This window comes from Cynocephalus volans, chromosome 4, assembly GCF_027409185.1.
Source record: "Cynocephalus volans isolate mCynVol1 chromosome 4, mCynVol1.pri, whole genome shotgun sequence".
Lineage (NCBI taxonomy): Eukaryota > Metazoa > Chordata > Mammalia > Dermoptera > Cynocephalidae > Cynocephalus > Cynocephalus volans.
The window spans coordinates 164,602,286-164,628,974 of NC_084463.1; the positions used below are offsets into that span (position 1 = coordinate 164,602,286).

Consider the following 26,689-nt stretch of genomic DNA (forward strand, 5'->3'; position numbering starts at 1 on the left):
AATGCACAGTCACTGCACACATGCTGTTCACCTGCTAAGGGACTCTCTTAAACGCAAAATCCAGGAGGGGTAGAGAAAACTAGAGTCGTGGGGGCATGGCGGGTGTCATCTGTGGTGGAGAGCCGGGGCTCAGCAGCACGGCCTGTGCCCGAGCGCGGCTGCACCCTGCCGGCCTCTGCGTTCCGGTCTGTAAAGGGGGCAGTAGCTCTGCCTGCTCCATCCAGCTGGCTGTGCGGGTTGGTGGAGTCGGTTCTCATGAAGCCCCTAGCCTGTGCTGCCCCCATGAACTCTTGACCCTCCACTGTTCATTACTGTGATTCAGGACCAGGGAGAAGCGACTCGTCCATGCTCCAAGTGGTTTAGTGGGGGAGTCGGTCTTGACCCCCAGCGCTGCCCTCGAGCTGCCCGGTCACAATAGGAAAAGGGGTGTGCAGACGCAGGGACCCGGCAGATCAGGCTGGGAAGGCAGAGGAGTGGACCTGACCCCACGGAGTGAAGACGCCCAAAGGGGCACATCTTCAGCCATTACGTCCTGTATCTGCTCACAGACCAGAGGGCACCCAGGTCCTCTTCTCTGGCCCAGGCTGCTTTGGGGACCCTCAGCTGAACCCCCCTGAAAGTTTCCCAGGTGTTTTGGAGTCTCTGCTTCTCAGGACCCCCCTTTAGCATTCCTGGCTCTTAAAGCTTCCCGTGTGACCTGGGGGAGCCCTCTTTACCCCTGCTTTTCATTCACCATCTGCAGGAAGCTGCTAGCAGCGCCCCAAAGTGTCATCAAGACTGAGTGAGGGCACCAGCTGCACTATCAATTGTGGTTGCATCTGAAGGTAAAAAGGGTTTTCAGCTGGTCTCTGCCCACCCTGATGGAGAACTTTTCTTCTCTTTCTAGACTAAAATTCATGGCGTTGGGTTTGTAAAAATCCATGCCCCCTGGAATGTGCTGTGCAGAGAGGCTGAGTTTTTGAAACTGAAGATGCCGACGAAGAAGGTTGGTGGTGATATTTTTACTCCAAAATATATATCACCATGTCTGAATGTCACACAGACACCCGGGGTACAGTGTTATTTCCTCAAGGCTCTGAATCGTTATGAAAAGCTGAGCAGACTTCGGTGCCACCCCTGGGAGTGCAACCTGGCTCAGATGTGACAGAGCCTCCTGGGATCCCGTGTCCTGATGGTGGAGAATATGACCCAGCCCTGGTGATCTTTAGAGACCCCAGAGAAAATCCCGCCAGGAAACGGTGCAGGCAGAAGAGCCCACCTCCCAGCCCCCAGCCCCAGGAATTGACTGTAAATTCAAACACAATGAAACTTGGGGCTCTGGCTCCTTTTTGCTTATGGTGTCTCAGCTAATTTATGAGATTTCTTTTAATTACGTTTTGTAGCTTGCTAGGACTTTTCTTTTCAAACTCTGAAAACTTTATGGTCAAAAAGCAGTTTAACAGCGTGCCCCCCGAAGCTTCGCTCAGCATCGGTATTCACTTTTGCTTGTGGAGAGATGAAGTCGTGCTCGGGAGCAAGTCAGCCTTTGGCTTCTCGAATCCCCTGAAATCATTTGGATTACCTCTTCTGAAACAGAAGTAAAGACTGGGGAAAGTTTTCTGGACCACATTATAGATGCACTCTTGGCTGTGCTCTCCTGAAACTCTGCGCTTTCAGGGTTGATCCAGAGTCCAAGCAGGAGCTGGGAGGGGGGACACTCTGGTCCATCCTGGACGTGCCATCTCGGTGGGCGGGATAGTTCTCTGACCGTCCAAGAATCAATTCCCAGGGTCATGGCTCAGGAGACTGATGTGAATCCTTCCTGCCCCTGGTCTTGTCTGCAGATGTATCACATTAACGAGACCCGTGGCCTCCTAAAAAAAATCAACTCCGTGCTCCAGAAAATCACAGACCCCATCCAGCCCAGGGTGGCCGAGCACAGACCCCAGACCACGAAGAGACTCTCCTACCCCTTCTCCCGGGAGAAGCAGCACCTGTAAGTGGGGACTGTACCCCGCACCCCGCAGGGCCCTGCTCTATTGGGTTTTGCTCTCCAGCATGAGAAATGCATGTTGGTTCGCCCTCCCCCAGAGAACAGGGAACTTCAGCTCCTGGACATATGCTTGTAAGAGCTTTGTAGGTATTGAGCCCAGAAGAGCCCTTGGAGGTGATGTCTAAGGTCACTGTTAACTGAACAATTAGGGGGGCACAGAGTCTTCTGCTTGGTAACACTTAAGAAAAACCACATGGGCCTGCCCAAGTAAGGGTCCCCAAAGCAGTGACCTGGGCATCTCTCCTTCTCCCAGCTCTGTCCCTCTCGGGACTGTCCCACCTCCTGCAGCCTCAGCAGCCTTGAGCCCAAGTGAGCTCAGGAGGCAGGAACTGAACAGCATCCCCAGGCAGGAGTCCTGAAGCCCCAGGGACTCGCAGCCAGTGGGGGTTGCCTGGAAGTGCCACACCTTTTCTGGAACCTTCCCTCCTCCCCTGCTCCCGAGGGGCAGTGGGGCGTAGCCACCTGGGTCAGCGGTGGCTGCAGGCCTCCATGGGACCTGCTGGGCAGAGCTGGGGTGTGGGCAGAGGTGGGAAAAGAAAGCTTGGGCTCTGGGAACCCAGAGGGACTTTGGAAGGCAGGCTCTGGGGGCAGGAAGGCTCCTGGACACAACCAGTCTTGTGGGGGTGGAAGAAGGGGCAGGGAGAAGGAGCAACTGCCTGGCTCAGAACTGGGCAAGGCCAGGAGCTTCCCCTGCTGGACAGCCGCAGAGGAGCAGGACGCAGCCCCCAGCCCCACTCCCTCCACCAGCTCTAGAGCAGACACTTTCTGGGCATTAGAGGGAAAAGCCCCCAGGCCCCAGCCCCTCTTGTCCCTGACCCCAGTGGGCAGCCCCTTCTTCCTGGCCAGGGCACAGCTCACTTCCATGCTCCGTGGAGGTGGAGACCCCCAGAGGACCCTCCCTGGCTCTACCTAAGTGCCTTGGGGAGCGGGTCAGGTATTTGAGCCTTAGGCAGTCTCTGTGCAGCCCGGGACATCAGGAACCAGACCATCTGGAGTTGCAGGGAAATTGCTTTCAGAAGTGGAACTGTCTGATGGTAGAATGAGACTGTCCCTGTCCTCTGCAGTGTTGAAGCTGGGACTTTAAAGACTTCCTGCCGAGGATGTCATTAAAAGGAGGCAGAATTTTCAGGGAGGGAGGTCTGGCCATTCTTGCCTCTGAGGTCACTCCCCACCTGTGAAGGTCTCAGAGCAGGAGCAGGGACGATGAGGCAGATTGTTCCAAATGTCCAGGGACAATGGGTCCTACCTGGTGTTGGGGCAAAGTTACATCCATCTCATGGTCACCACTCATGGGGACAGTGTGATTTCCCAGGGCCCTGAAGCCCGGAGAACCGCAGACTCTAGTGAACTGTGTCCCTTTCCTTCCCAATGTTTCAACAGATTTGACCTGTCTGATAAGGATTCCTTTTTCGACAGCAAAACCCGGAGCACAATAGTAAGTATCAAATCGCTTGCCAGCAGGGTGGCCCTGGAGAAGCAGATGATAATTTCATCTCGGGGACACTCCTCCAGGTAGAAGCCAGCTCTAATTGTCTGTGACAGAGATAATTAGAATAATGAAACCCGGAGGGCAACGGGGGGCCCCCGGGGACAGCCCTGGCTTGGAGGGGAGAATAAAAACCGAGCAGCAGGAAGAGAGGAGGAGAGGGATTCCAAATGCCCCGAGTTATTTAAGCAGCGTTCCCGCATCGTCACGGTTCCAGGCACACGTTGTAGAGCCTCCTTGCCACTGGCTGTCAGTGGAGTGTGCACAGCCCAGCTGTCACGTCCCAGGCCCGGCGTTTCTGAGCAGGAGGATAGGGCAGTCAGGCAAAGGCGCATGGGTTTCGATGCACTTCCAGACCTTTGCCAGACGAGCAAACTGAGGTTTGAAATCTGACCAGACCATCCTGCCCCATGCAAGGTGCTGGCTTACTGTTTATTCGTCGGCCGCCAATTTGTCCACTAGCCAGGCTCAGGCTGTGCATGGCCCGGGACCCAATTTCTATCTAAACAAGAAATTAGCCTGACAGCTGAGCCCTTGCTGCCACTCACTCTTTGTAGCCCAGAGCGCAGCTGGCCGGGTGGAGGCGGCCTGGCTGACCTTGAGCAGACCACTGGCCCTCACTGCCTCCATCCTGGACCAGCAGGCAGCCTGCAGTGGGCCCGTAGTGCAAGTCACATGGGAACAAGGGGCTGGCGCCGCTGCCAGATAGGCAGATCCAGGTCCCATCCGCCCTCTGTCCTTTCCCAGCACGTGATCTCAGGCGAGTCACCAAGACTGCGTTAAACAGCGAGGACCATTCTGGCTTGATCCTCAAAGGACAGCCGGGGGCCTCCATTGAGATAGTCACATCGGTAGGACACTGGGTATCAAGTCACAGTTGTGATTTTTTTATTGTTAGTGTTACGGGTAAATTTTAGCAGTCAGATCTCATGACCGTAGACAAGGAGGAGCTTGGTGATGGAGCTCAGCAGCCCCGGTAGAGCTCAGGGGCTGGCACGTGCCTATAAAGAGGTTGGCTGCCAGGGAGAACCACCCAGGAATGGTTTCACCTTTTCCACATCATGATGACATAGGAGAAAATCGGAATAGACAGCTGAGTAAACTGAGTCACTCGGCCATGTTTCCATATGTATGCACACCCCAACTTTTTACATTCTCTGGGGCTGCCAAAACACTCCCGGGAAGCCCAGGGCAGGGTACAAATTTGTAAGTTCACTCTTGCTACAAGGGAGGTGGCCGAGGTGGAGGGGGGAACAGGCGAATCGAAAGCTCAGGTCCCTGTCTTGTTGGGATCTGCTGTAGAAGCAAGTGTGGTCTGTGATCCCTGGGGTGACGGCTGCTGTTACCACCAAGTCACAGGGCCAGTAAATATTAATTAAATGACCCATGACTCCATTTACCTCTAGGGGAGGGGGGAAGGGTTCTCTCCCAGAGGTCCTGGAGGCCAGTGTGTGAACAGCCTGCGTGCTCCAGAGAAACTCTTTGACAATTCAAAGCTTCGCCCTTGGCTAGTCAAGCCTAATGGTCTTTGAAATCTGGCAGCATCCAGGAAGGGGTGAGGTCATTCTAGGCAAAGGTGTGGAGGTATGACACCCCCTTCTCTCTCCTCTCCTCCATACCAGACACCCGCTCCTGGCATTGGGATGGCCCAGTGTACAAGTGGATAGGAGTCAGAAACCAGCAGGACCCAGTAGGGAAGGACCCAATATAATGGTCTTGGGTCTTAGGCACTGGGGAGCCATAGAAGGTTGTGGAGCAAGGTTTAGGATGTGGTCATATTTGTTCTGAAACAATCGCTACCAAGAGCCGGCTGTGGGAGGGCAGGTGAAGTGGGGATGTGGGGTCACAGCTGTCATCATGAATGCATCCTTGACTGCACGTGTGGAAGGGAGGAGGTGGTTGCAGGAGAATCAGCAAGGGCAGGACAAAGTGACTGATTAGATTTGGGCAGTGACAGAGAGGGAGCCATGGAGAGCAACTGAGTGGGTGACTCAGTCCTTCATTCAGCAGGTACTTTATTGAGCACCTGCTGTGTGCCCGAGACTGGTGCGAGGGGAGAGGCATCGAGCACATTTTTAATATGGCAGGTGGTGAAAGCAGGAGCAGGGTTAGGAGACAGACAACAGCTGCTTTATGGGCCTGTTTGTTAAGGTGACTCTGGAGCCATTTAGATCTGGAGGGGACAAGCTCTTCCAGAAGAAGAAAGAGCTAGGACCTGAGGCTTCAGGAGTGGGTCTGGAGAGTGAGAAGAATAAGGACAGATGGGTCAGATGGAGACAGAGAAGACATGGTCTGACAGTGGTGGGGCCAGATGGCACAGGTCTGGTGGGCCATTGGAAGAACTCTGGCCTCACCCGAGTAAGTGGGAGCAGTGGAGGGTTTCGAGGGGAGAGTTGGCATGCTCTGAATGCACATCCGTGTGGTGGGGCCAGCTATTCTCACCCTATTTGCAGATGGGGAAACTGAGGCACCGAGTGGTGATGTAATTTGCCCAAAATCACACAGCTACAAATAGTGGAGCCGGCAGTCAGACCCAGACAGACTCCTGAGCCAGAGTTCCTGAAGTCACCAAAGGAAATGTTTCATTAGTCAAGGAAGCATGGAGCAGGGCTGGGATTCCTTCAGGAGGTCCCTGCCCTGGCACTGTGAAACCAGAGCAGGACGTTCGGCCACCTCCTGCCACAACGCAGAACAGAGTTGCCAAACCTGCCTTGCCACCACCTACCCCTACCCCAGGTTTCTAGAACATTCAGGGCTACATCCAGGAAAGGTCCTATTCCAACTCCTCTCTCAGCAAATAGGGACCAGGAACCCCCTGGGCAGGGTACACGGCACAACTGTCGTACTGAACACCAGCACAGTTCCCAGGAGGGCACCCAGCACGTAGTCAGTGCTTTCCGAGGCCAGCTATTATCCCGGCCACTTTTGGAAGTAAAAGGTGGGAACTCTTCAAGTTACATGTATTCATCCCTGAGAACCTCAAACCTTTGACATTGTTGAGAATCCTCAGCTCAATTGACCTTTCCTTAGAAAAGTCCACGTCTTTCCTTGGAAGACAGTTTGGAGGTCGTCTCTGGCAACACGTAACCAGTTCCTTTTCAGCGACTGCTCAGCAGTTCCTGCTGCTGGACACGCCTGAAGTAAGTGCCCCCCCCTCCTCCTTGTGTCTCCACGATAGGTCTATGAGATTCTGAAAAGAACGACGTGTACCAAAGCCAAGTACAGCATGGGTAAGGACATTTTTGGGGCCTGAGATCAGCGTTGGTTTCCGAGTGGTAATCTTGCCTCCGAATCATCTCCGTGGGAGGTGGGCAGCCGGTTTGGGGTTTTAAAAGGGGGTTTGATTTAAGCCTGTGTGACAGTTTCTGACAGGAGGACTGGGAAGCTGCAAGGAGAGCCGTTCCAGGGCCACAAGGCAGTTTTATGGCCTGACACTTTTAAACACAGAGGCATCCTTCACTTAGGCTTGAGGTGTTTGTGGACATGTGGACAGGCTCTCCCTGCAGGGTGGTCAGTTCTGGCTGGAGACAGCCAGCATTAGGGGGACCGAGGATTCTCGACACTCTCCTCACTCTCACAGTCCAGCAGGAAGGTGCCAGGGCTCTGGCCGGGGGCCGCAGCACACGCAGCTCTCTGGACCATTAGAAGCAGCAGCCGCTGAGAAGCACATGGCTCAGAGGGGAAGGTTCCCACCCTGGGGGTCCCTGCAGCCCCTGCCAGGGCTTACTGAAAGCAGTGCCCCCTCACTAGGCACCACTGTGTGCAGACAGCCTGATTCTGGAAGCTGCCACGGAACAACCAGTTTACAGAACACCTTAAGCCAGAGATAAAATATCCTCCTGATTAAAGTGTGCGTGGGAACCACCCCCACAGCTGCAGGCTGAGTGTGCTGAAGCCAGAACATGGCAGAGCAAAGCAATACCATTTCCCAGCCTTCCTTTCCCCTTCTCCTCGAGCTGTTTTACGCTGGGCTGAGAGCTGTGCTCGCGGGTGCCCATCCCTCACGCTGTAGAAGCCTCTGAAATTACTAGGCTGTGGCTTACAGGGCATAGAGCAGATCGGGGAAGAGCCGGAACTGTGTGTCTAGGAGAGGGAATGTGGCTGCAGCTGGCTTCCTGGGGAGGCAGGAATGCTGTGGGAAGTTGAGGGCTCAGCGGTTGAATTCCTGGAGACTGGCCCAGGATGCAGGGGGAAGATGACCCCTCCAAAGCTCGGCTGGGCTTTTGTCCCCCATCAATATGGCTGTTGGTCAGTCACAGGGACACCCTTTTAGGCCTGAAATCTCTAGGCCCATGTCCCAAATCAATGGGAGCACAGGGTCACACCCAGGGATCAAGAGGAGCCCAAGAAACATGTCCCCATCAGCCCAGCCCAACCCAGATGGAGCAAAAACCTCTAGACTGGCTGAGGCCTGTTCTGAGTGACCATAATGCAGTCGGGTGGGAAAGAAGGTGAAGTTGGGAGTTTGGGTCTTTGAAATTGCTTCTTTAGGTCATTGCTGCTTGCAGAGCAAAGCCTTAGAAAGGTCACTAGAGGCAGAGAGGAAGCGTGTTCTAGTCCCAGGGCCAGGTCTTGTACCTCGGTTTCCCCACCGGGTCCCTGTAGCATCCCTTCCTGTGGAAACTTGTGTGGTTGCTGTGAAGGTTTGCAAAGAGCCCAGGGTCTGGGGGCTGCGTGCCCAGAGCTGACTGCCCCCTCCACATCGTCCTGGGGGGTGGAGGGTCTCTGTGTTCCCACCAGTTTTCTGGGAGGGCTGGCTCCCTGCGCCTGGTGATGGAGCAGATAGATGGGGGTCCTGTTCTGCACCCCTGCTTCACATTGGCGCCTTGTCCCAGAGCTCTACTGACCTGCAAATTCATCCATTCAACTTGCAGCAAGTATCGATGGATTCCTGTCCCAGGTTCCGGGCCCCCCTGCCCTCAGGGTTTATTTTCTAAGGGAAGGAAACAAATAATAAATAAACAAATAAACCAGAACATAGTCTTTCAGGATGGGGGTGATGGGGCAAGCTAGGACGATTTAGGAACCGTGACCAGAGAAGGCCCTTCTGACGAGGTGACATTTGAGCAGAGACCTGAAGAGAGTGAGAGGTGAACTTCCCAGATGGCAGGAGCAGCTTGTGCAAAGGCCTTGTTGGGAGCATTTTAGGAACAGTAAGGAGGCCACTGAGCATGGATCAGACTCTGCGTCCATTTCCATTGAGGATGGACGTCTCACACCTACGTGTGTTCCTGCCTCCTCTGGTTTTGAATCTAAGTGTCCCTCAGGTCATCTGACCATTCCAAATCACTGACCGTTGAGATGGTCCATTTTTAAGGGTATTTCAGGATGTTTTTTTCCCACCGACATCAAGTGGAATCTCAGAGGGTGGGCATCCCAGGCCACTGTGAAAAATCTGATACACTCACCACCTGGAAAACCCCTTTGGCCAGGCATGGGGTTCCATGAGCAGCAAAGGGCTTCACGGAAGCTCCTCAGCCGAGCTGGTCCCCAAGATGTGTTTGGAGCAAGATCAGCTTCCCAGGAACCCTCTTCCCCATGCACAGCCCTGGCACTCCCTTCCCCCCTTCCAGCAGCACCTTCCGGGGCTGGGCCCCCCATCCACACCTGTTAGGAGGGACAGGCGTGGTGTGTGTATCATGCGCCCAGTGCAGCGTCCCCAGGAGCACGGACAGCCGTGAGCCCCCGCCACCAGCGCTTTCTCCCCCAAACGCAGCTTTGATCCTTCCATGTCACTAATAGCCGATGTATGAACAGGGCAAGGAGAGGGAAGAAAGAAGGACTCCGCCCTTCTAAGTAAAAGGCGGAAATGTGGGAAATACGGTAAGTGCGGGCCTCCTCTTTGGCTTTTCCAATCAACCTACAATCTAATTCCAAATTGTATGCGTGTTTCCTGGCACCATCAATTTTTCCATCCGTACATTTTCTCATGATTCGGCTTTTCTAACCACTCGAAATCCACCTTTCTGTTCTGCAGGCTTGCCCTCGAGCAGGTGGGGGTAGCTGGTGCATCGGAGGTTTGGGGGTGACGGAGTGAATCATGGCTGCTCCCACCTCCTTCCTCCGAGACAGAGCTTTCTCTCGGGGTTCCTGTGTCTTCCTACTTCTGCCAATCGAGCATGTTTTACCATCTCCTAGTCGGTAGATACATAACCCAGCTGCATCATACTCGGGGAGGAAACCCAGAACGGTGGCCGGGCTCGGTGCAGCCGGGGTCATTTCACTTTGAGAAAACTCTTGGTGATTGAGGCAGCCCTGTGACCGCTGTGACTTAAAATGTGGACCAGGAGACCTGTCTGGCTCATTATCCTCTCCTCTGTTTTTAAGGCATCACAAGCCTGCTGGCCAATGGCGTTTACTCAGCTGCATACCCACTGCACGATGTAAGTAACCTTGACACACAGTGTATCTCTGCGTCATCTGACTCCACAAATCCCCACTGGCCACACACCCCAGGGAGCTCTAATTATCCTGTGGTCACAGCTTCCTGCTTGGCTCTCTCTGTAAATGTCAACTGTACACAGGCCTTCCCTGTTCCCTGTGTGTGGACAGAGAGGTTACGCACAGGGCCATCTTTTCTTGGTGAACAATCCCAGCAACACAGGGACATTTGTGGCACTCTCCCTGGCTTTGTGTGCATCTCAGTCAGCTGGATCATGAAATGTTTTCCCTGGCTCGGGCTCCCCCACCCCCAGCCCACCCCAGGCCCTGGCAGAATGACCAGGGCTCTGTATGTATCTGTTTCTGTAGAGCAAGTGGCCGGCTTCCTGAGCTGACTCTCCAAATCCCACTGGTATCCCTCTGACAAATATAGCCCATGGCCATGGCTGTGTGCTGGCTTGGCTTGGGGTGGAGCCGGAGAGAGATGATTGTCTTCTCATTGTCTCTATGGAAACAGGGACTCAAGTTCAGCAGGGCACCGGCAAGGGGCCGTGGGGCCGAGCAGTGTGGGAACCCCAGACAGAGGATCTCTGGAACTTTCCAAATGTGCGTTACTGCAAAGACGAGGAGCCAAGAAGCAGGAGAGAGGGGACAGGCCTGGGAGTCAGGAGACCCAGGTTCCAGTCTTGGCCTCACTTTCTCACTGGCCTTGCTCTTGCTGAGCCTCAGTGTCCCCGTGTGTAGGTCGGGGATAATAACGTGCCCTAATTGCCAAGGGAGCAGAGGGTGTCTCAGGGAATACAGCTAGGAAAGGGCTTTGAGCCAGACACTCTGGATTAAACCAACGCAGGGGGCTGGAATGGTGCAGGGCAGTCCACATGAAGGAGGGTCTGGGAGCCTCGTCCAGACCACTGACGCCGGAGGAAAGATGCTCAGCTGACCTGCTGCCCCTCACCTCATCCCCTCCCTCATCAGGGCCTCCTCCTCACTGTAGGGCTGGCGATTTGGGGTTCACCGACTCAGCTTCTCCACTTTGTGCCTTCGCACATGCTGTTCCTTCTGCCTGCAGTCCCCTTCCTGCCACCCCGTCCCCCAGGCAGACAGGTGCATCCACACCACGCCTTCCTTTTTCTTTCCTTCCTGCATAGCTGATTTCTTCCTCCGGGCTCCTGATGCTCCCTGTCCTACAAAGACACCACTGTCCGGCCCCTTCTGCTGTGTGTGTCATGTCACAGGAGCCCAGCACTTGGCATTTACTAGGTGTTCAACAAATGTGTTGTAGCTTTGGATGGGATTGAGCCAGGCTGCCCTGGCCAGTGACCTGCTGCTCTGTTTAGGTTTCCAGCGCAGGACTCAGACCCCTGTTCCTGCCTCCTCCCCCAAAGCTCTTGTTCGGTCATTCAGCCCTACTCTGTGCAGATTCCACCTGGGTGCCAGGAATATGGCCCTGCCCAGCACAGTCCCAGGACCGTCAGAGCAGGCAGCTGAGAGCCACATGCGTGCTCCTGCTTGGCCTTTTATCTGGTAACCCCCACCAAGAGGTTGGGGCACAGAAGCTAAAATGTTTCAGGGCCTCCCTGACTGTTTTGAGTCAGCCATTTAAGTCGTAAACAGAAAAGGGGAGAAATCAACGTTTGTAAGCACCTGCTGTGTGTAGAACACTGTGTTCAGTAGGAACTTCATCTAATTTAGTCCAGTGCTGAACAGAAACTCAGAGAGGTTTAGTAACTTACTCCAGGTCACACAGCGCCTGCAGGGAGCTGCTGCCAAAAGCCATACCTGGTTGACACACTGCTGCTCCATCCCCTGGCTGCGTCACCGCCTCTTCCTTCTCTGGAAGCCAAATGTCACTCCTCTTCTTGATCTTCACTACTGCGTTTGTCTTAAGAATTGATTCTGTCAACAGTTTAAACTGACTGGTACGAGACTCCCTAATCCACTGGGCCTATTGTCTCCAAGATCCACATACAGAAACTCCTCATTCGCAATTATGCCTGTACCTTATGCAGCAATAGGGAAGCTATGACGTGGGATCTGCTCCCACTTTAAAGATGGGGAAACCGAGGCTTGAGGAGTTCAGGCAACTTGCCCAGGGGCACACTGCCAAGGAGGGGTAGAGCCCAGAACCTCTGGACTGTGGGCTTCTGGCCTCCTTAGGGAATATGGAATTTTACACCCATAAATTAGCCATATGACTGAAAGGTACCCACCCCATTAAGTACCATGTGCACCCCATGCTTCTAAACAGAGAACCCCGAGTGCAGGATGTTCAGACTGGCCTCTGGGTCGGCAGTAGCAGGCTGTTTGCTGCAGGGGACAGCTCTCGCTCTGCAGTGTTCTGTGTCCACCTGCCTCACCACCGAGTTGTCCCACAGTGCATGGCCTGAAGCATTCTCACACCCCTTCCAATCCCACGCTACTGCATTCATTCCTTCATTCGTTCGTTCAACAAGAATATCTCTCAGGCAGGGTGCTGGGTGCCGTTGCCAACCAGATAACCCCATAGGATCGTGTATGAAGTGAGTCGTGTGCGGTGAGCAAGATCCCGAGGGAGTCTCCTGTAATTAGAGTGTATCAGATGTGCACAAAGGACTTTGACATTTATGTTGGCTTCTCGGCTTCCTCCCTGGTTGGCATCTTCATCTTCCCTCCTTGAGGCACCAGTGAACAGCCCTCTGTATAAACAAGGTGCTACTAGGATCGTGTGGCTCTCTCATCCATGAAACAGAACACCAGGAGGAGTTGGGCTTGGGTGGGTGAGGGTCCCCTGAAGGCTTTGGAGGAGATGGTTTAAAGTGCTCTCAGGGTGTCTTCATTCAAAGGTCCCTGACACTGGGTTGCTTGCTTGGGTACGTACGTGGTCAAGTCCTCCCCGCCTGGCAAGGGGTGTCAGGGTCATGAAAGTTGCTGGTGAGTGGAGGGGGCACCAGGCAGTCCTTCAAGAGGCCCAGAGCTTTATCCACCCAGCTATTCTCAAGACCAGTTGGCCAGGCCGGCCGGCCACGCCCAAGCTCCAGCAGAGCCTGTCCTGCTGCTCTGCCTTAGTTATTTATATCAGCCATTGGTGTTCTGGGCTCACTTTTGACTTTTAGACCCTTTTCATCCTTTGGATTTGGAAGCCTGGATCCAAGTCCTAAGTATGCCCTCAGGAAAATCACTTTGCTTCTCTGAGCCTCAGTGTTCCCTGTAAAATGGGAGTGTTGAGCTCACAGATCTAGATGTAGTGACCATATAATTTATCGTCCCTCATGGAATGCTTAAGAATGAAAAGGGGGACACCACCCGGATGGGGCACTGGGACTGTCCCAGCAGAGTGGGACATGTGCTTATTGGTGCAATTCTTCCTGCCCCAAAAGGCCCGCTTTCTTTTGTGTTGTCAGTCACCGGGAACTGGCCGCGGACCCCCTCCTGGAGCACCTCTCTGTTTGAAGGGGGAGGCAGCGGGCTGTCCTGGTGAGGGAGGGCTGGTCGGGCGGCCACAGGGACTTAGCACTTTTATTAGAAGAGGACACCAGGGCGACCTTCATGCTCTGTGTGCAGTTTTGTCCCTGGATTATCTTCATTTGTGTCAACGAGGGTTGCCGGCGTGTATGTTCTAAAGTGTGAACAAATTTGAGCTGCTCAAAAGCTCCATTGGATAGTAAGAGTTTTCCTTTTCTCTTTCATAACAGGGAGACTACGACGGTGAAAATGTCGAGTTCAATGACAGAAAAGTAAGTCGAGGCAAAGCGGAGCAGAAGGCAGCTCTGGCGGGGCCGCGTGAGGCTGGGGGGGGCCTGGGCCACAGCAGGGCTGGGCGTGGGCATGTGTGGTCACATCGCTTCCCTCCCACCTTTTCGGGAGACTCTGTGGTTGGTTTTCCCTTTTCTGAGTCTCAGAAGTGTCTTCGGCTGGTGACTGTCAACGGCCCCCTGCACGTTGTCCCTTCTCTACCGAGCCTGGGTGGGATTAGGCCCCTGTGTCACCAGGAATCTGAGCCATGCCTGTGCCTCCAGCAAATGTCTTTGCCCGCATTGGACTTAATCCCACACTGCTCCTGGGCAAATAAACGTGGGAACCGCTGTGGCCAACTGTTCAGAGAGCCCCTGCTCCCAGCACACACTGGGGAAACCTGTCTGATGGTGTTCGGTCCCTGTGTTTCTCAAGTTTACCTGACCTGGAACCCTTTTAAATGGAGACGTTATTGAGCTAGTGTTCCGTGGAACACACTTTGGGAAACACAAAGGGGTCCTTTTATTCTTCTGTGACTGTTCCTAATTTCCCCCCCCTCTCCAACCCCTCGCTCCAGGCGAGGAATCTCTGCTGCTTCCACCCAGACTCTGCAGAAAGCTCTGCTCCCTACCGTGCCCCGCACTGAACATCTCCCCCACCAGACGAGCTCCCTTCCTCCCCTCCACACTCAAGGTCCCTTCCTGCCACCCGGCACACACGCCCGATTCCAGCCTTGCTCCCCGACTTCCACTTTCACCTCTCTCCATCCCCCGAACGAACCCAGACCTCCCTCATGGGGAGCAGCCCTCCCTGACGCCTGCCATCCTGCCTCCTGTCCCGGTGGCTGATCGTGCCACAGGTGGTGGGGCAAGACGCTTCCCTGAGAACCTCACAATGGTGGCCTCGTCCCAGATCCTGGGGCCAGGAACCTCTGTGTATGGAATGTTCTTTGGTTGAGGCTCCCTTCAGCCCCCGACCCGTGGTTTTAAATCTTTGGTACTTGATGCAACTTGCCTGCCCGGGAATCCGGCTGAAGATGCTATCTGATTTAGCACAAAAATTACATATTTGGTTATTTTTAGTGTAACATCTGGCATTCGTCTGAGACCCCGTGACTTGCAGAACTCCCCCATCCGATCCCATCAGAGAAGAACTATCCCTCCACAGCCTGCCCTGACCAACTCTGGCCTCAGAGCCCAGCCCCCCGTCCCTCTGCTCCCCTCTGCATTGGCCAATGCCTTTCCTCCACCTAAAAACGCGTCCTCCAAGGACACCAGCACCCCCTGTCTGGCTGAATTTGGTCCTCTGGGTCATAGCCCTCCTCCCTAGTCCCCCGCAGTCCCTCCAGGCTCCAGCCACTTTTCTGATCTCAAGACTGCTTGGCCGAGGGTCACATCAGTGCCAGGACTGCCTCACTCAGTTACTTATTCAAGAAATAGTTACTGGGCACTACTGTGTGCCACGCCCAGCTAACACAACTCCAGGTTTGTCCAGGCCCAGCTGTGTGCCTAGCTGGAATGCTGCCACCCTCCCTCCAACCCCCATTTAATTTTATGTCCCAGCAACGGGTACAAGGCCTGGCCCAAGGGGGTAATCAGATGGACGTGTGGGTGGGTGGGTGAATGAATTTTGGGATGGATGAACAGATGGACGGATGGATGGACAGATGTGTGGGTAGGTGGGTAGATGGGCAGATGGATGATGGATAGATGGATGGGTGGGTGGATGGATGGGTGGGTGGGTGGATGGATGGGTGGGTGGATGGCGGAAGGAAGGGAGAAAGGACCAGATAGGTGTTGGCTCTTAACTCAGAACCCTGGAGAACTTTTCATTCTCACGTGATGCCTCCATAATAAGTGTCCTGGTTCTGAGGATTCTGACAAAATTTGTGGCTTCTTCATTATTGCTCCTGTCAGTGGCAGGAGCCCAAGTGCCTGACCCTGGGTACCTCACAGGACAGAAAGGAAAGCACAGCCAAGGACATGTTGAGGACATTTTCCTATGCTGAACCAGGGATGGAAGGTGCACATAGGAATGTCTGAACAAGAGGCAGGTTGGGCTGAGGCTGAGCCCAGTGTCACTGTCACCTGACCATGGGATCACAAGCATCTGGGGGTCCCTGGATGAGCGCCCCTTCCTCCAGGGCTGGGTGATTTCACATCTACACAGAACTGGACCCTGGTTGAATAAGGGGCTCACCAGACTCTGTTTGGATATGCCGGAAGGTGCTCTGGGACACAGTTCCTGGCTGCTCCTGTAGCTAGCTTGGGCCTGGCGGAGCAGGGGACAGACAGAACCCATAGAGATGGGCATGCTGGGGGAGGGGATATCTGCCAGGTGTGGGTTGAGGTCTGCTGCATCCCTGTGCTGCACCGGGAGCCATAGGGTCCAAACTGTCCTTCATTTACTCATGCAACAGTTACTTCCTGAAAATCTGTGATCTGCCTCAGGCCTTGTGCAAGGTGCTGAGGACGGGAAGGACCAGAAAAACCTGGTCATCCTGGCATCTCCACTCTGGGGGGTTGGCAAGGAACAAGTGCATATACTGATTGAGGATGCGTCAGGCCTGCCCCAACTACGGGGGTCCCAGCCAGGAGGTCCAGGCAGGGGAGACGCCCATGGGCTGAGCCAGATCCCCCCGAGACCCAGGTGCTGGAGGGCTCCTGCGTCGCTGTGGCTGGAGCCTGCCCACCCAACCCCCCGCACACAGCTCCCACACTCACTGAGCAAAGGTGCACCCTGGGGTTTCTTCCAACCATAACAGTGAACTCTTAAGCTTGATTTCTGTACCTCGACAGAGCAGAACGATTGGTGGGCTCTTCTTGCAGGAGGAGACGTCCCCTGAGGTCAAGCAGTTTATGTAAAAAGCCTGAGGTGGGCTTCCACCCACCATATCTATCAGCGGATGGGTCTGAGCCTGCTGGGGGCCAGCCCGAGGCAGGCAGTCCCAGGAGAGGACCCTCATGAGGGTCATTTCAGTGCCTCCCCTCCCCTGGTGCAGGTCTTTGACCCTGTCTCGGTGTCTCTGTCTCTCTGTCCCTGTCTCTCTCTGTCTCTCGTCTCCCCCTCCCCTGCCACGCTTTCCCTCTGATGCACCTCCCCGCTTGTCTATGGTGTGAGTCAGTGACGCGATTCCAGGTGAGGGAGGGCTGGCCAGGCTAGTGATGGCTGCTTTGCTGTTCCAGAGGTACCATTCAGCATCATCCAGGGTTGCAGGCCTAGACCTCCCTGTCTGCACAATAAGACTGCAGCCTTCTCATCACTATCTGCCTGACTACACGCGCTGATACAGAACGAGCATTCTACCTTCTGCAAATCGCTCAGAAGGAGGAGGGCTCTTCTCAAGACTGTCTACTTGGGGTTGGGGATAGGGCTCTTCCCAGGACTGTCCACTGGAGGCCCAGAAGAGGAAGGGTCTGCCCACGACCACTCAGTCGGGCTCCTCAGCAGAGCTGGCACCCCCACACAGGAGTGGGCTCTGATTCCCAGACCCTCTCCCCTCTGAGACAGCCAGGGAAGGCTGAGCATCCAGGCGCCTCACCCCGGAAGCGGCCAACCTTGCTAGTGCTCTTTCAGCACCTGGAATCCTGCAAGTACATCATATTTGTGCCACTTTTAGAGGGACTTAAAATCTGAAGAAAACCACTCTTTGAAAGATCAGAGCAGGCAAAATCCAGGGGGTTGACAGCAAGGTTTGCTTCTAACTTATTAAGAATACATTTTGCTTTCTTTTACATTCTTTTCTTCCCCGCTTTTTAGAGGCAAATTCTGATGAAATACAGCACTTATATTCTCCTGGGTGTTATTTCTCAGAGCTGCAGAAGGAGCCCCAAAGAAATGGAGAAGTTCTCTAGAGGGTAATTCCTGTGGGCCCCCAACTCCCTGTTCTACAGAAGCTGGACCCTCCCAGCAAGCCTCTCACACATCTTTAGTTTTCAAATACTTCGTTGAAGAAATCTTTGTGCATGGAAGGCCATCCCCCCCCCCACTCTGGATTTTCCAAGTCTGTGGGAGAGAGTGTCTTAGCCTGCTTGGGCTGCCGTAAAGATCGAGGCACCCCCACTTCAGGTCCTGGTGACGCCTTTCTTCCGGGTTTGCAGACGGCTGCCTTTTTGCCGTGTCCTCGCATGTGCGGATGGGCAAGTTCTGTGTCTCCTCCTCTTCTTATAAGGACACCGATCCTATTGGATCAGGTCCCCACCTTTAGGACTTCATTTCACCTTAATTACCTCCCTAAAGGCCCCATCTCGAATTAGTCTCACTGGGGTCTAGAATTTCAACATGTGAATTGGGAGGGTGGGGAACACAAATATTTAGTTCATAGCAGAGAGTGTTTGGTGTGGTGTTTTCATATTTCCATGAATCTGAGTATAGGAGATCCCCAAATTTTTTAATTGACATGTTAAGGAAAGAGGACAGGTGCTAAGCAGTAGTGCACAGAAAGACCAGGGGACCCAAGGTGAGTTCACACGGTGTCCCCACACCTGCTTCCAGCGCATTTCTCCTCTGACACATCAGAGAAGGGGGGTGGCTGTGGGAGGCAGTGATCTCTTCCTGCTGCACCAAGACAGGAGGACTCTGACTGCTCCCATGTGAGACCCCTCACAAGGCAGAGCAGCCTGGCCGAGGGGCTGGTGCAGGACACTGGCATTTTGTCTCGCTCTGCAACGAAGACCCACTTGTCTCTGCAGGTGGAGGCCCCGGGGCCTCCCTTCCTCCTCAGCTTTTCCACATTGACAATTGTCCATCGTCCATTTCTGGAGCAAATCCAGCCCCTGCCAGCCCCTCTGACTCTCCTTGGGGTGGTCATGGGGCACAGAGTTCTTGCAATGACCCAATTCCCTTCCACCCAGCCAGGTGGCCTGAGGCAAGTCACACACCCCTCTGACTGTGGCCATCCGGCTGTAAGGGAGGCTGGCAGCTCCATAGCGCCATGTGGCAGCAGGAGCATACCTATCGCTTGCGAGTTTGGGTAGCGGTGTGATGGGTGTGCCTGGGGTCGCTTCTCCTTCCTGTTTCTCAGTTGGGGTCCCTACAGAACAGCAGCCCAGATGTCACCCCAAAAGAGATGCTCAGACACACCGGGTTATGTCACTACTGAGATATCTCCCACCCATTTCCTGCCCTTGCGGGGTTGGGAGGAGTGATGGAGGCTTCGAAGGGTTCCTTCATCCCCCAGCCTTGACCTTGGTCTGAATTTGGGAGGTGGCTTGGCCCAGGGAACGGGTCTGAGCTGAGGAGGTCGGCAGCAGCCACCCCTCTGGCTGGTGTCCTGGGATAGCTGCCCCCCCTGGGCTTTGTCTTAAGGTTGGAGCAGCATCAGTGACCCACCCGTGTGGGACTCTTTTTCAAGCCAGCAACCCTCACTCTAACCCTCGAGTCAGCCGCTTCCTCGAGACCCGCTCCACAGCTTCCTACAAGGCTTCCAATCCGCCGAACTCACCCCTATCCCTGCCCAAGGCCTGGGGGGTGATAGGGTGTGTGTCCCTTTCGTTGACTCCACTACGCGTTGTTAATCAGACAGCCCATCTCAGGAGATAAAGCTCCAGCTGTCTGTGCATTCCGTGAGACTTTTTAAAAATTTTTCCCATTGGTACTTCTATGCTTAAAACCCTGCGGCTTTGCACCCTTTGTAAAGAACGGGGTGGTGTCTGACTGGGAGGATCAAAACACCTGAATGGAAAAGCCTTATAGTGTCAGGCCTTTTCAGATCGACTCCAGATCAAATCATGAAGATTTAGGATTCCATAATCTTCCAGAAGCTTCTTTCCCATCCCCACCTTCGCCTAAAAATGGAGGCTCGCCCTTGCCACCATGCGGCCAACTCTCGATAAGCGTTTGTGGAATGAATGAGCGAGGTGCGCGTGGGCCGAGGCCCCGGCACCTGTGTTCTGGGGACTCGGCCTCGGAGTGCTGCGTCTTCCTCAGCTTCTCGCCCCTCCCTCTCTCCCAGCTCCTGCACGAAGAGTGGGCGAGATACGGCGTCTTCTACAAGTACCAGCCCATCGACCTGGTCAGGTAAGGGGGCCCGGGCAGGTAGACTCCTCAGGCCAAGGCTGTGGGAAGTGAGTCCCTAGCTCGGTGTCAGTCGGATAAATGTCCCTGGGTGTTTCAGCCGCTCCACATATTCCCTGCCTGGGAACCTGTTTGAACTTGAAGAACTGGTGTGGGAGGACCTAGGTCCCTGCAGGACCAGCAGTCTGGGCCAGCCTTGGTTGAAGCAATTTATTCAAATCCGCTGGAAGAGGATGGACTTTTCTATCACATTCGCCACCTCACCCTGAACTCACGGCCTGGCCCGGCCCGGCTGGGCGGCTGCTGGGATTTCCTGCATGTGGCCTTGAGGGGAAGAAAAGACCTGCCTCAAAATTTGTAAGACTCGTCCTCTCCCAAGAGGACCTCTGTCCCCACAAGGCAGGAAGGAGGGACGAACTAGATTGGGCAGTGTGTCCTGTGGGGATTTGCGGACTGGGGATCAGCCCATGGAAATTCATGCAAGCCACCAAGATGCCAAGCACGCTTAACGTGAGGAGAGATGGCTTCTCTCGAGTCCTCCGTGCCAAGGTTCATTCCCGTCCTTACACTCAACAGGACGTGGAACGGAGCCAGCAGCCTCCAGGGGAAATAAAACACATCTTTGCCCACCAGCGTGGGCCGTCACCAGCGGAAACGCTGCCACCTTCCCAGGGCACAAAAGAGAAGGGGGCGGGTGTAGGAAAAGCAGAGACACCCCCGAACCTGCGGCGTGCCCCCAGCCCCCCTCTCTGCAATTTGAGTCGTTCCTTACTGGGGAGGGGATGAGACACATTTTTCCCCGTGGCACCAAATGACAGTGAGCATTTCTCCGTCTGGCTTTGCCCCCGCCGTGTAGGAAGTATTTTGGGGAGAAGATCGGCCTGTACTTCGCCTGGCTGGGCGTGTACACCCAGATGCTCATCCCTGCCTCCATCGTCGGAATCATCGTCTTCCTGTACGGATGCGCCACCATGGATGAAAACATCCCCAGGTAGGCGACAGCCCCTGCCCCGCCGATGACACCCCTTCCCTTGCAGGAGCCACTTCCCCGCTGTCACGGCTGTGGAATTTGTGAGGACGGTGGCCTCATCCCAGTTCCTATACACACGCTCAGCGCCCCCAGGTAATCTCAAGCCAGGCCACAAGCTGTCAGGACGAAAGGCACACAGTCCCAAGGGTTTAACAGCCGGGTAGGAGTGTGGGTGTCCTTTTTGGGCATGATCATCTAGGATATGTTTTATGGTCAGATAAAGACACAAAATAAATACCCGGCCCGTTTTCATGCTCTGGAAGTCTTTTTTTTTTTTTTTTTTTTTAGTTTTCTTGTTCCTTTTCATTTTGGGTCATTGTGTGACAGGAAAATTCACTGTTTCGTCGTGTGGTGAGGACACAGGACGGGTGAAGGTGCAGCTCCTCGGCGCAGCTGGCGCATGAGCCGTGTGGTAGATGCCACCTGCTCCCCCTAGCACCTGCCTGCCTCGTCCCGGGGCTTTGGCAAATTGGGCAGAAATGGCAACTTAAGGAAGGCTAGTGTCACTCAACACACCAGGGCTTTGAGTGTAGATCTGGTTTGCCTGCTGCGGCTCACCAGGGGTTATGTCTGAGAAGAAGGCCCAGACCCCAGAGACAGCCGAGCCTCACCCAGGGGTGCAGCTCTCCCAGAAAGGCAGCTGGAACACGAGTCCAGTGGTACGAGTTTTAAGGAATGCGTCCTCCGTGTGCAGAGCCATCTCCAGTCCTCGCAGAGTTGTTTCCTTGATTTGCTAATACCAACCCAAAGGTAATTGCGGTGTGCATTCAGGAGCACAGGCCTCTGACCTCTGCAGGGGCCCTATACCGATGGGCAGCAGGTGTTTTTCCAGTGCCTTCTGTGTGCAGGTCGCTCTGCAAGGGAACGGAGACCCTAGAGGTGAATTTGGACTGGCCCTGCCTTGCAGGAGCTGCAGCCTCAGAAAAGTCCTAATACATCCATTCGGCTCTTTTTCTAATGACTCTGCCAAGTGTCTTTAAGTCTGAGCTATGACTTGGAAAATTCATCAACAGTTCCGGTCAGGAAAGAGCCAATGAGATCCTTAGTTAGCGAAGAAACTGGCTCTGAGCAACACAGAAAGACCATATCCGGTAAATTTGTGTTTAAATGATGTTTTAATACATGAATAACACCTCAAGTATTCCATCCACCAGAATCAGAGCTTTTAAAGGAATCTGGCTTAGCTCCCCTCCAGGGTTATTTTGGTCCTGGACAGGAGAAAGCTTGTCCCTGTGTTTGCTGATATGATATGAGGTCGCCACACTTGGGTTTGATTGCGGTCAGGATCAAAGCAGCCCAGACTTGGTGGCGCTGCAAAAGCCAGCTTTTGGCTGAAAGAGCTCAAAGCCACAGGGAAATGGCAAGTGAAAGGTGGGGAGCTTCCCCGTAAGCCCCTGGAGGAAGCCTGAGGGTCCTCCATCTTCCCTCCTCCTCCCCTCTGCTGGCCTGACATGGGGACCCCCAAGAAAGGGTGCCCAGATCCCTTGGGCCATGCCAGCTTGGGCTGCCTTCCGTCCATGGTCAGAAATGCAGATAGCAGTGAGGATTCAGCTGCTGCAGGGTGTGGATGTGGCCAGTGCCCAGGCCCGTCTCAACCCCGGTCCATGCCCCACTTGGTGCCCTGGACCAGCGCAGGAGGCCTGTGCTCCCCTCACACTCCATCCAGTACCCCACCAAGGTTGCAGAGCAGCCAGCGCCCAGCAGGGTGCCGCCCCGCCCCACGCCTCCTGTCTTCTCTGAAGAACAGAACTTCCCGCTCTGCATCTTTATTTTAGCTGAAGATGGCAGGGGGAGGGGGATGTTTTTAAAAGGGGAGAAAATGGGTTTTTGTCTGGCTGGTGGTGTTTGCACTGGAAGCCTAGGCTGGCAGGGAGAGGGGCTCGGATGAGCCGGGGGACTCATGGGCAGGAAGGCATGGGTATGCCCTGGCCCTCCCTGGCCCAAGTCCACCTCTCGGGGCTCCAGGCCCCTCACCCTAAGGGCAGGTGGTCACTGTGGCCCCAGGCCACATGCCAAGGATAGCATTTGGCCTTCCACCCACCAGTTCCCTGGGTCATGCACAGCTGCAGATGTCCCACCCCCACACTGTCCCCTCTGCCTTCCCAGAGGGCCCTCAGAAGAGAAGAAGCTTAGTGAGGGGCAAGGGACAGACCCCACAAGGCCAGCTCCTGGGCTTCCATTTAAAATCACTGCAATTGCGAGGCGCTTGGTTAATCCCGTAATGATAAAAATATTGGTGATCGCACATCGGGTCAATGTGTGCCAGACACTGTTCCAAGGGCTGCACATGCATTGGATTCTTTAATCCTCCTGACAACCCCATAGCAAGGGTCCTCTTTATTATCAACATCCCCATTCTACAGATGGGGAAACTGAGGCACAAGGCGCTTGAGGCCACACAGATCACAAATGCTAGAGCTGAGATTCAAGTCCAGAGCTGGCTGGCTTCTGAGTGCACGCTCTCCTACCGCCAGTGCATGCCTGCCCCTCACCCCTTCCCCTCCCATGCACACGTGCTGGTACACACACACACACTCTCTCTCTCTCTCTCTCTCTCTCTCTCTCTCTCTCTCTCTCTCTCTCTCTCACACACACACACACACACACACACACACACGCACACCCCCAGATGCTCCGGGGCAGTGGCCTTGCTGCGATTAATCTTTCCTCCATCTTTCCATCTCTTGTGCCTGACACAGTACCTGGCACATGCGAACATACACAATTTTTAAATAAATGTTTAGTGTCTGTAACTGGAAGAAGAGGATGGAGACAGAATGCCCACGGTGCTGGGCACAGAGGAGGCTCCCGTAGAGCCTGTGGCAGGTGTTTATTAGACACCAACTGCTGTGGGCCAGGCGTCATCCTGTATATAAGTACATGCGTATCCAAAAATTTTAAAAACAAAACACCCACTCTGGCTTTCTCCTGGATAACCATCCAGCCTCTGGAAGTGAGCACTGCAGCCTGGTGTCTATATATAGCCCAGAGCCTTGTCCAAATCAGCAGGAAGGAGAAAGTTCAGGGCAGGTCAAGGCTGGAAGGACCTTACTCTGGGCCCTCTCCTCATTTTCCTGAAAGAAAAACTGAGCCTGAGGCTAAAGGACTTGACCGGGGTCACAGAGGGTAGGAATAACCCCACAAGGAGCCAGCCCAGGCCTCCAGCCTCAGCAGGGAACCCTTTGTGGTCTCTGGTCAGTGGATGAGAGCCGCTCAGTGCACGGGTTTTGGAGACAGAGACCAGGGTTCAATTCGCACTCTGCTGTGGCCCTGAGAAGGTCACTTCCCCTCTCTGGGCTCATTTCCTCATCTGTGAAAGAGGGATTATAATAGACCCCAACGCTGGTCCAGGCCAGCCAGACGCTCCATGCGGGCCAGTAATGAGGCCCCTGCTCCTGCCGCTGATGGTCTTTAAGTGTTGGTATTTTTTAGTATTAGGAGAGAAACTGAGTGCTTGGGGGTGGGGGGGCAAGGAGATAGACCTCGAGCATCACGATGCTCCCCTCTCCTGTCCCCAGTAGGTGTCCTCTGGCCCCAGACTTGCCTGTCTGCTCACCAGAACAGAAGCCTGCACTGGACAGAACCCGCCGTCCAGGGCAGGCACCACTTGCTGAGCGAGCCCCTCAGGGTGGCCCTCCCCAGCCCTAGGCAGCCTGAGCATTTGTCCCTTCCCACCCAGCCTCGGCCTCCCAGACAAGAGTCTGGGGACTGCCCTTCCCATGTGTCCCAAGCACCAGTGTTGCTCATGGCTTGACATCCAGGCCGTGCCCAGGGCAGCTGCCCCATGTGGTTGGATGGAGACGCTGCACCATCTGCCCTCAGCACAGCCCCTGGCCCCTAGCAAGGACTCAGGAAGGGCGTGGCGTTCTTGTGGCTTTTGCCTAGTCCTCTTTCCATTCCGCAGGGCCTTATAATGTAAGGACCTGGACGGCAGGCACTGTCAGCACGAGCCTAGCCAGCACCTGGGGGGTTAGGGGGAGGCTGGCCAGGACCCTCGGCTTCTCCTAGAAGTGGCTTGAGCACAGGCTGCGTTGCTGCTGCCCAGCATACCCGCCAGAGGGGATCACCCTCATGCCCCTCTCCTGCCGCAAAGTAAGGCTGGACGGGCCCACATCCAGAGCTGGCTACAGAAGTTGCAGGGCCCATGTTCAAAAATTATTACGAATTTTAAGACAGTGACAGCAGAGGATTAAAGCAAGCACAGGTCCCTCCTGAGCCCTGCGCCACTGTGGCAGCACATGTCACATGCCCGTGGGCCAGTCCTGGATGTCGAGGAGGGACAGGGCGTGGCTGACTGAAGCTGGCCAACACGCCTTGTCAATGTCCACCCCGGTGGGGACCTGGGGGACCAGCACTTTCTCCCACCCCGATGTGGCCCCCAGGAGGACTTCTGTCCACGTGTCCAGGGACTCAAGGGCTGCTCCCTGTCTTCCAGCATGGAAATGTGCGACCAGAGACACAACATCACCATGTGTCCCCTCTGCGACAAGACCTGCAGCTACTGGAAGATGAGCTCGGCCTGCGCCACTGCCCGGGCCAGCCACCTCTTCGACAACCCTGCCACCGTCTTCTTCTCCATCTTCATGGCCCTCTGGGGTAAGCGGAGCTCTGGCGCGCTGGGTGCTTGGAACAGCGGTGACTCTGGGTGGTCTCCTACACGTCCTTCTGTCTTTCTTGACATTGTCCACGGGCAGGATTTGCCAGCAACAAACCTGGGGGCAGGGGACATCAGGGGAAATAACCTCCCAGTTTGTCTGCAGGTTGCCAGGGCCTGTGCTGCCTCAAGAGATGCAGAGGCCTTATTCTAACCCAGACAGAGCCCCTTAGGAAAATCCAAGAGGGTTGCTTTGCTCTTAGAAATCCTGGGGCCAGGGTTCATCTGCCCAGGAGGAGCAGCTGATTTAAGACAGGGACAGCCGAGAGCTCTGTGTCCTTCCCTGATGTTGCTGGTAAAGGCCACTCTCCATAGGGCCAGCTGGTCTGGGCCAGGCCCTGGGGCACCATCTCTCATCAGATCCTTTACAGCTCCCTCAGGCTTCCTGTGCCCATTGTACAGTTAAGGAAGCTAAGGCCCAGAGAGAGTCAATGTGAGTTGCCTGGGGTCACTCAGCTACTGAGTGGCCAAGGTGGGACTGAAACCTATAATTCCAAAGCCTGTGCCATTAACCACTGGACTCCGCTGCCACCCAAAGTACAAGGCAAACAGCTCCTCCAGGAAGATTCCTTAATCCCAGTCCTACCTCGCACCCACCTTCAGCTAGGGAGCGTGGGAGGTTGGTCGGTGGTGGCTGAATGCGTTTCTGCAGACGTGTGGAGGCAGCCCCTCCTCCGCAGCCCTGTGTTACAGCGTTTGCCAGGTGGGGATTCAGGATCTATGCAGTGGACAGCCCTGTGCTGAGGTGTCCCCTGGACCGCCACCGCACCAGGCCTTGCCTAGTGTGGCCTCCCATCTAGTAGGGTGGGGCCAGACATAGGAGGGAAGGGTCAGGACCCCTCGAGGGAGGGAAGTCAGGAGGGGCTTCCCAGAAGGGGTGCGGGACCTTCAAGCTGAGTTCTGGAGATGGGGGAGGGGAGACGCATTTGTGGCAGAGGGACCAGGTGTAGAAACAGAGCAGCCTGGAAACAGCCCCCCAGGCTCTGTGCCTTGCAAGGGGCAATGGCAATGGTGGACTGAAAAGCCGGTCGTTCCACTGATGAGGACGGAGGCTGCCCCTGGCCCGGTGACATGTGGCTCTGCGGCCCTCACCTGCCAGTGTGGTTTAGATCCGCAAAGGTCAGACGCAGAATTCAGTGCGAGCGCCCCGTTGCTAAGTGGACTGCATTGCCAAAGACGTGCCAGATCCTGGGCAGAGGGCACCTTGAAGTCGGAGCCCTTTGATTTCTCCTCTTGACCGAGGGGCGGCTGCTCAGAGGAGGCCGGAAGCTCAGGGGAGGTCTGCACAACGAGGCAGAGGCAGGTCACCGAGTAGGTCGGGGTGGATCGCCCCTGCACAGCCCAGCAGCCCCTCCACGCTTCACGGGCTCCATACACAGC

At 55.0% G+C, this 26,689-nt stretch overlaps 1 protein-coding gene across 6 annotated transcripts in view; it reads left to right on the forward strand.

Moving 5' to 3' along the window:
* The window catches only part of ANO1 (anoctamin 1), a 90,659-nt gene that overhangs the window by 18,890 nt on the left and 45,080 nt on the right, over nucleotides 1-26,689 (forward strand). For 3 of the 6 annotated variants that reach the window (XM_063093347.1, XM_063093346.1, XM_063093349.1), the window contains exons 3-11: nucleotides 887-985; nucleotides 1,824-1,975; nucleotides 3,413-3,467; nucleotides 6,697-6,748; nucleotides 9,846-9,901; nucleotides 13,571-13,612; nucleotides 19,564-19,628; nucleotides 20,482-20,616; nucleotides 25,091-25,251. In XM_063093347.1, the coding sequence (XP_062949417.1) occupies nucleotides 887-985; nucleotides 1,824-1,975; nucleotides 3,413-3,467; nucleotides 6,697-6,748; nucleotides 9,846-9,901; nucleotides 13,571-13,612; nucleotides 19,564-19,628; nucleotides 20,482-20,616; nucleotides 25,091-25,251 (817 nt within the window). Of the gene's footprint in view, nucleotides 1-886; nucleotides 986-1,823; nucleotides 1,976-3,412; nucleotides 3,468-6,696; nucleotides 6,749-9,275; nucleotides 9,342-9,845; nucleotides 9,902-13,570; nucleotides 13,613-19,563; nucleotides 19,629-20,481; nucleotides 20,617-25,090; nucleotides 25,252-26,689 lie in introns of all 6 variants that reach the window. The other 3 variants (XM_063093351.1, XM_063093348.1, XM_063093350.1) reach the window with 2 other exon arrangements.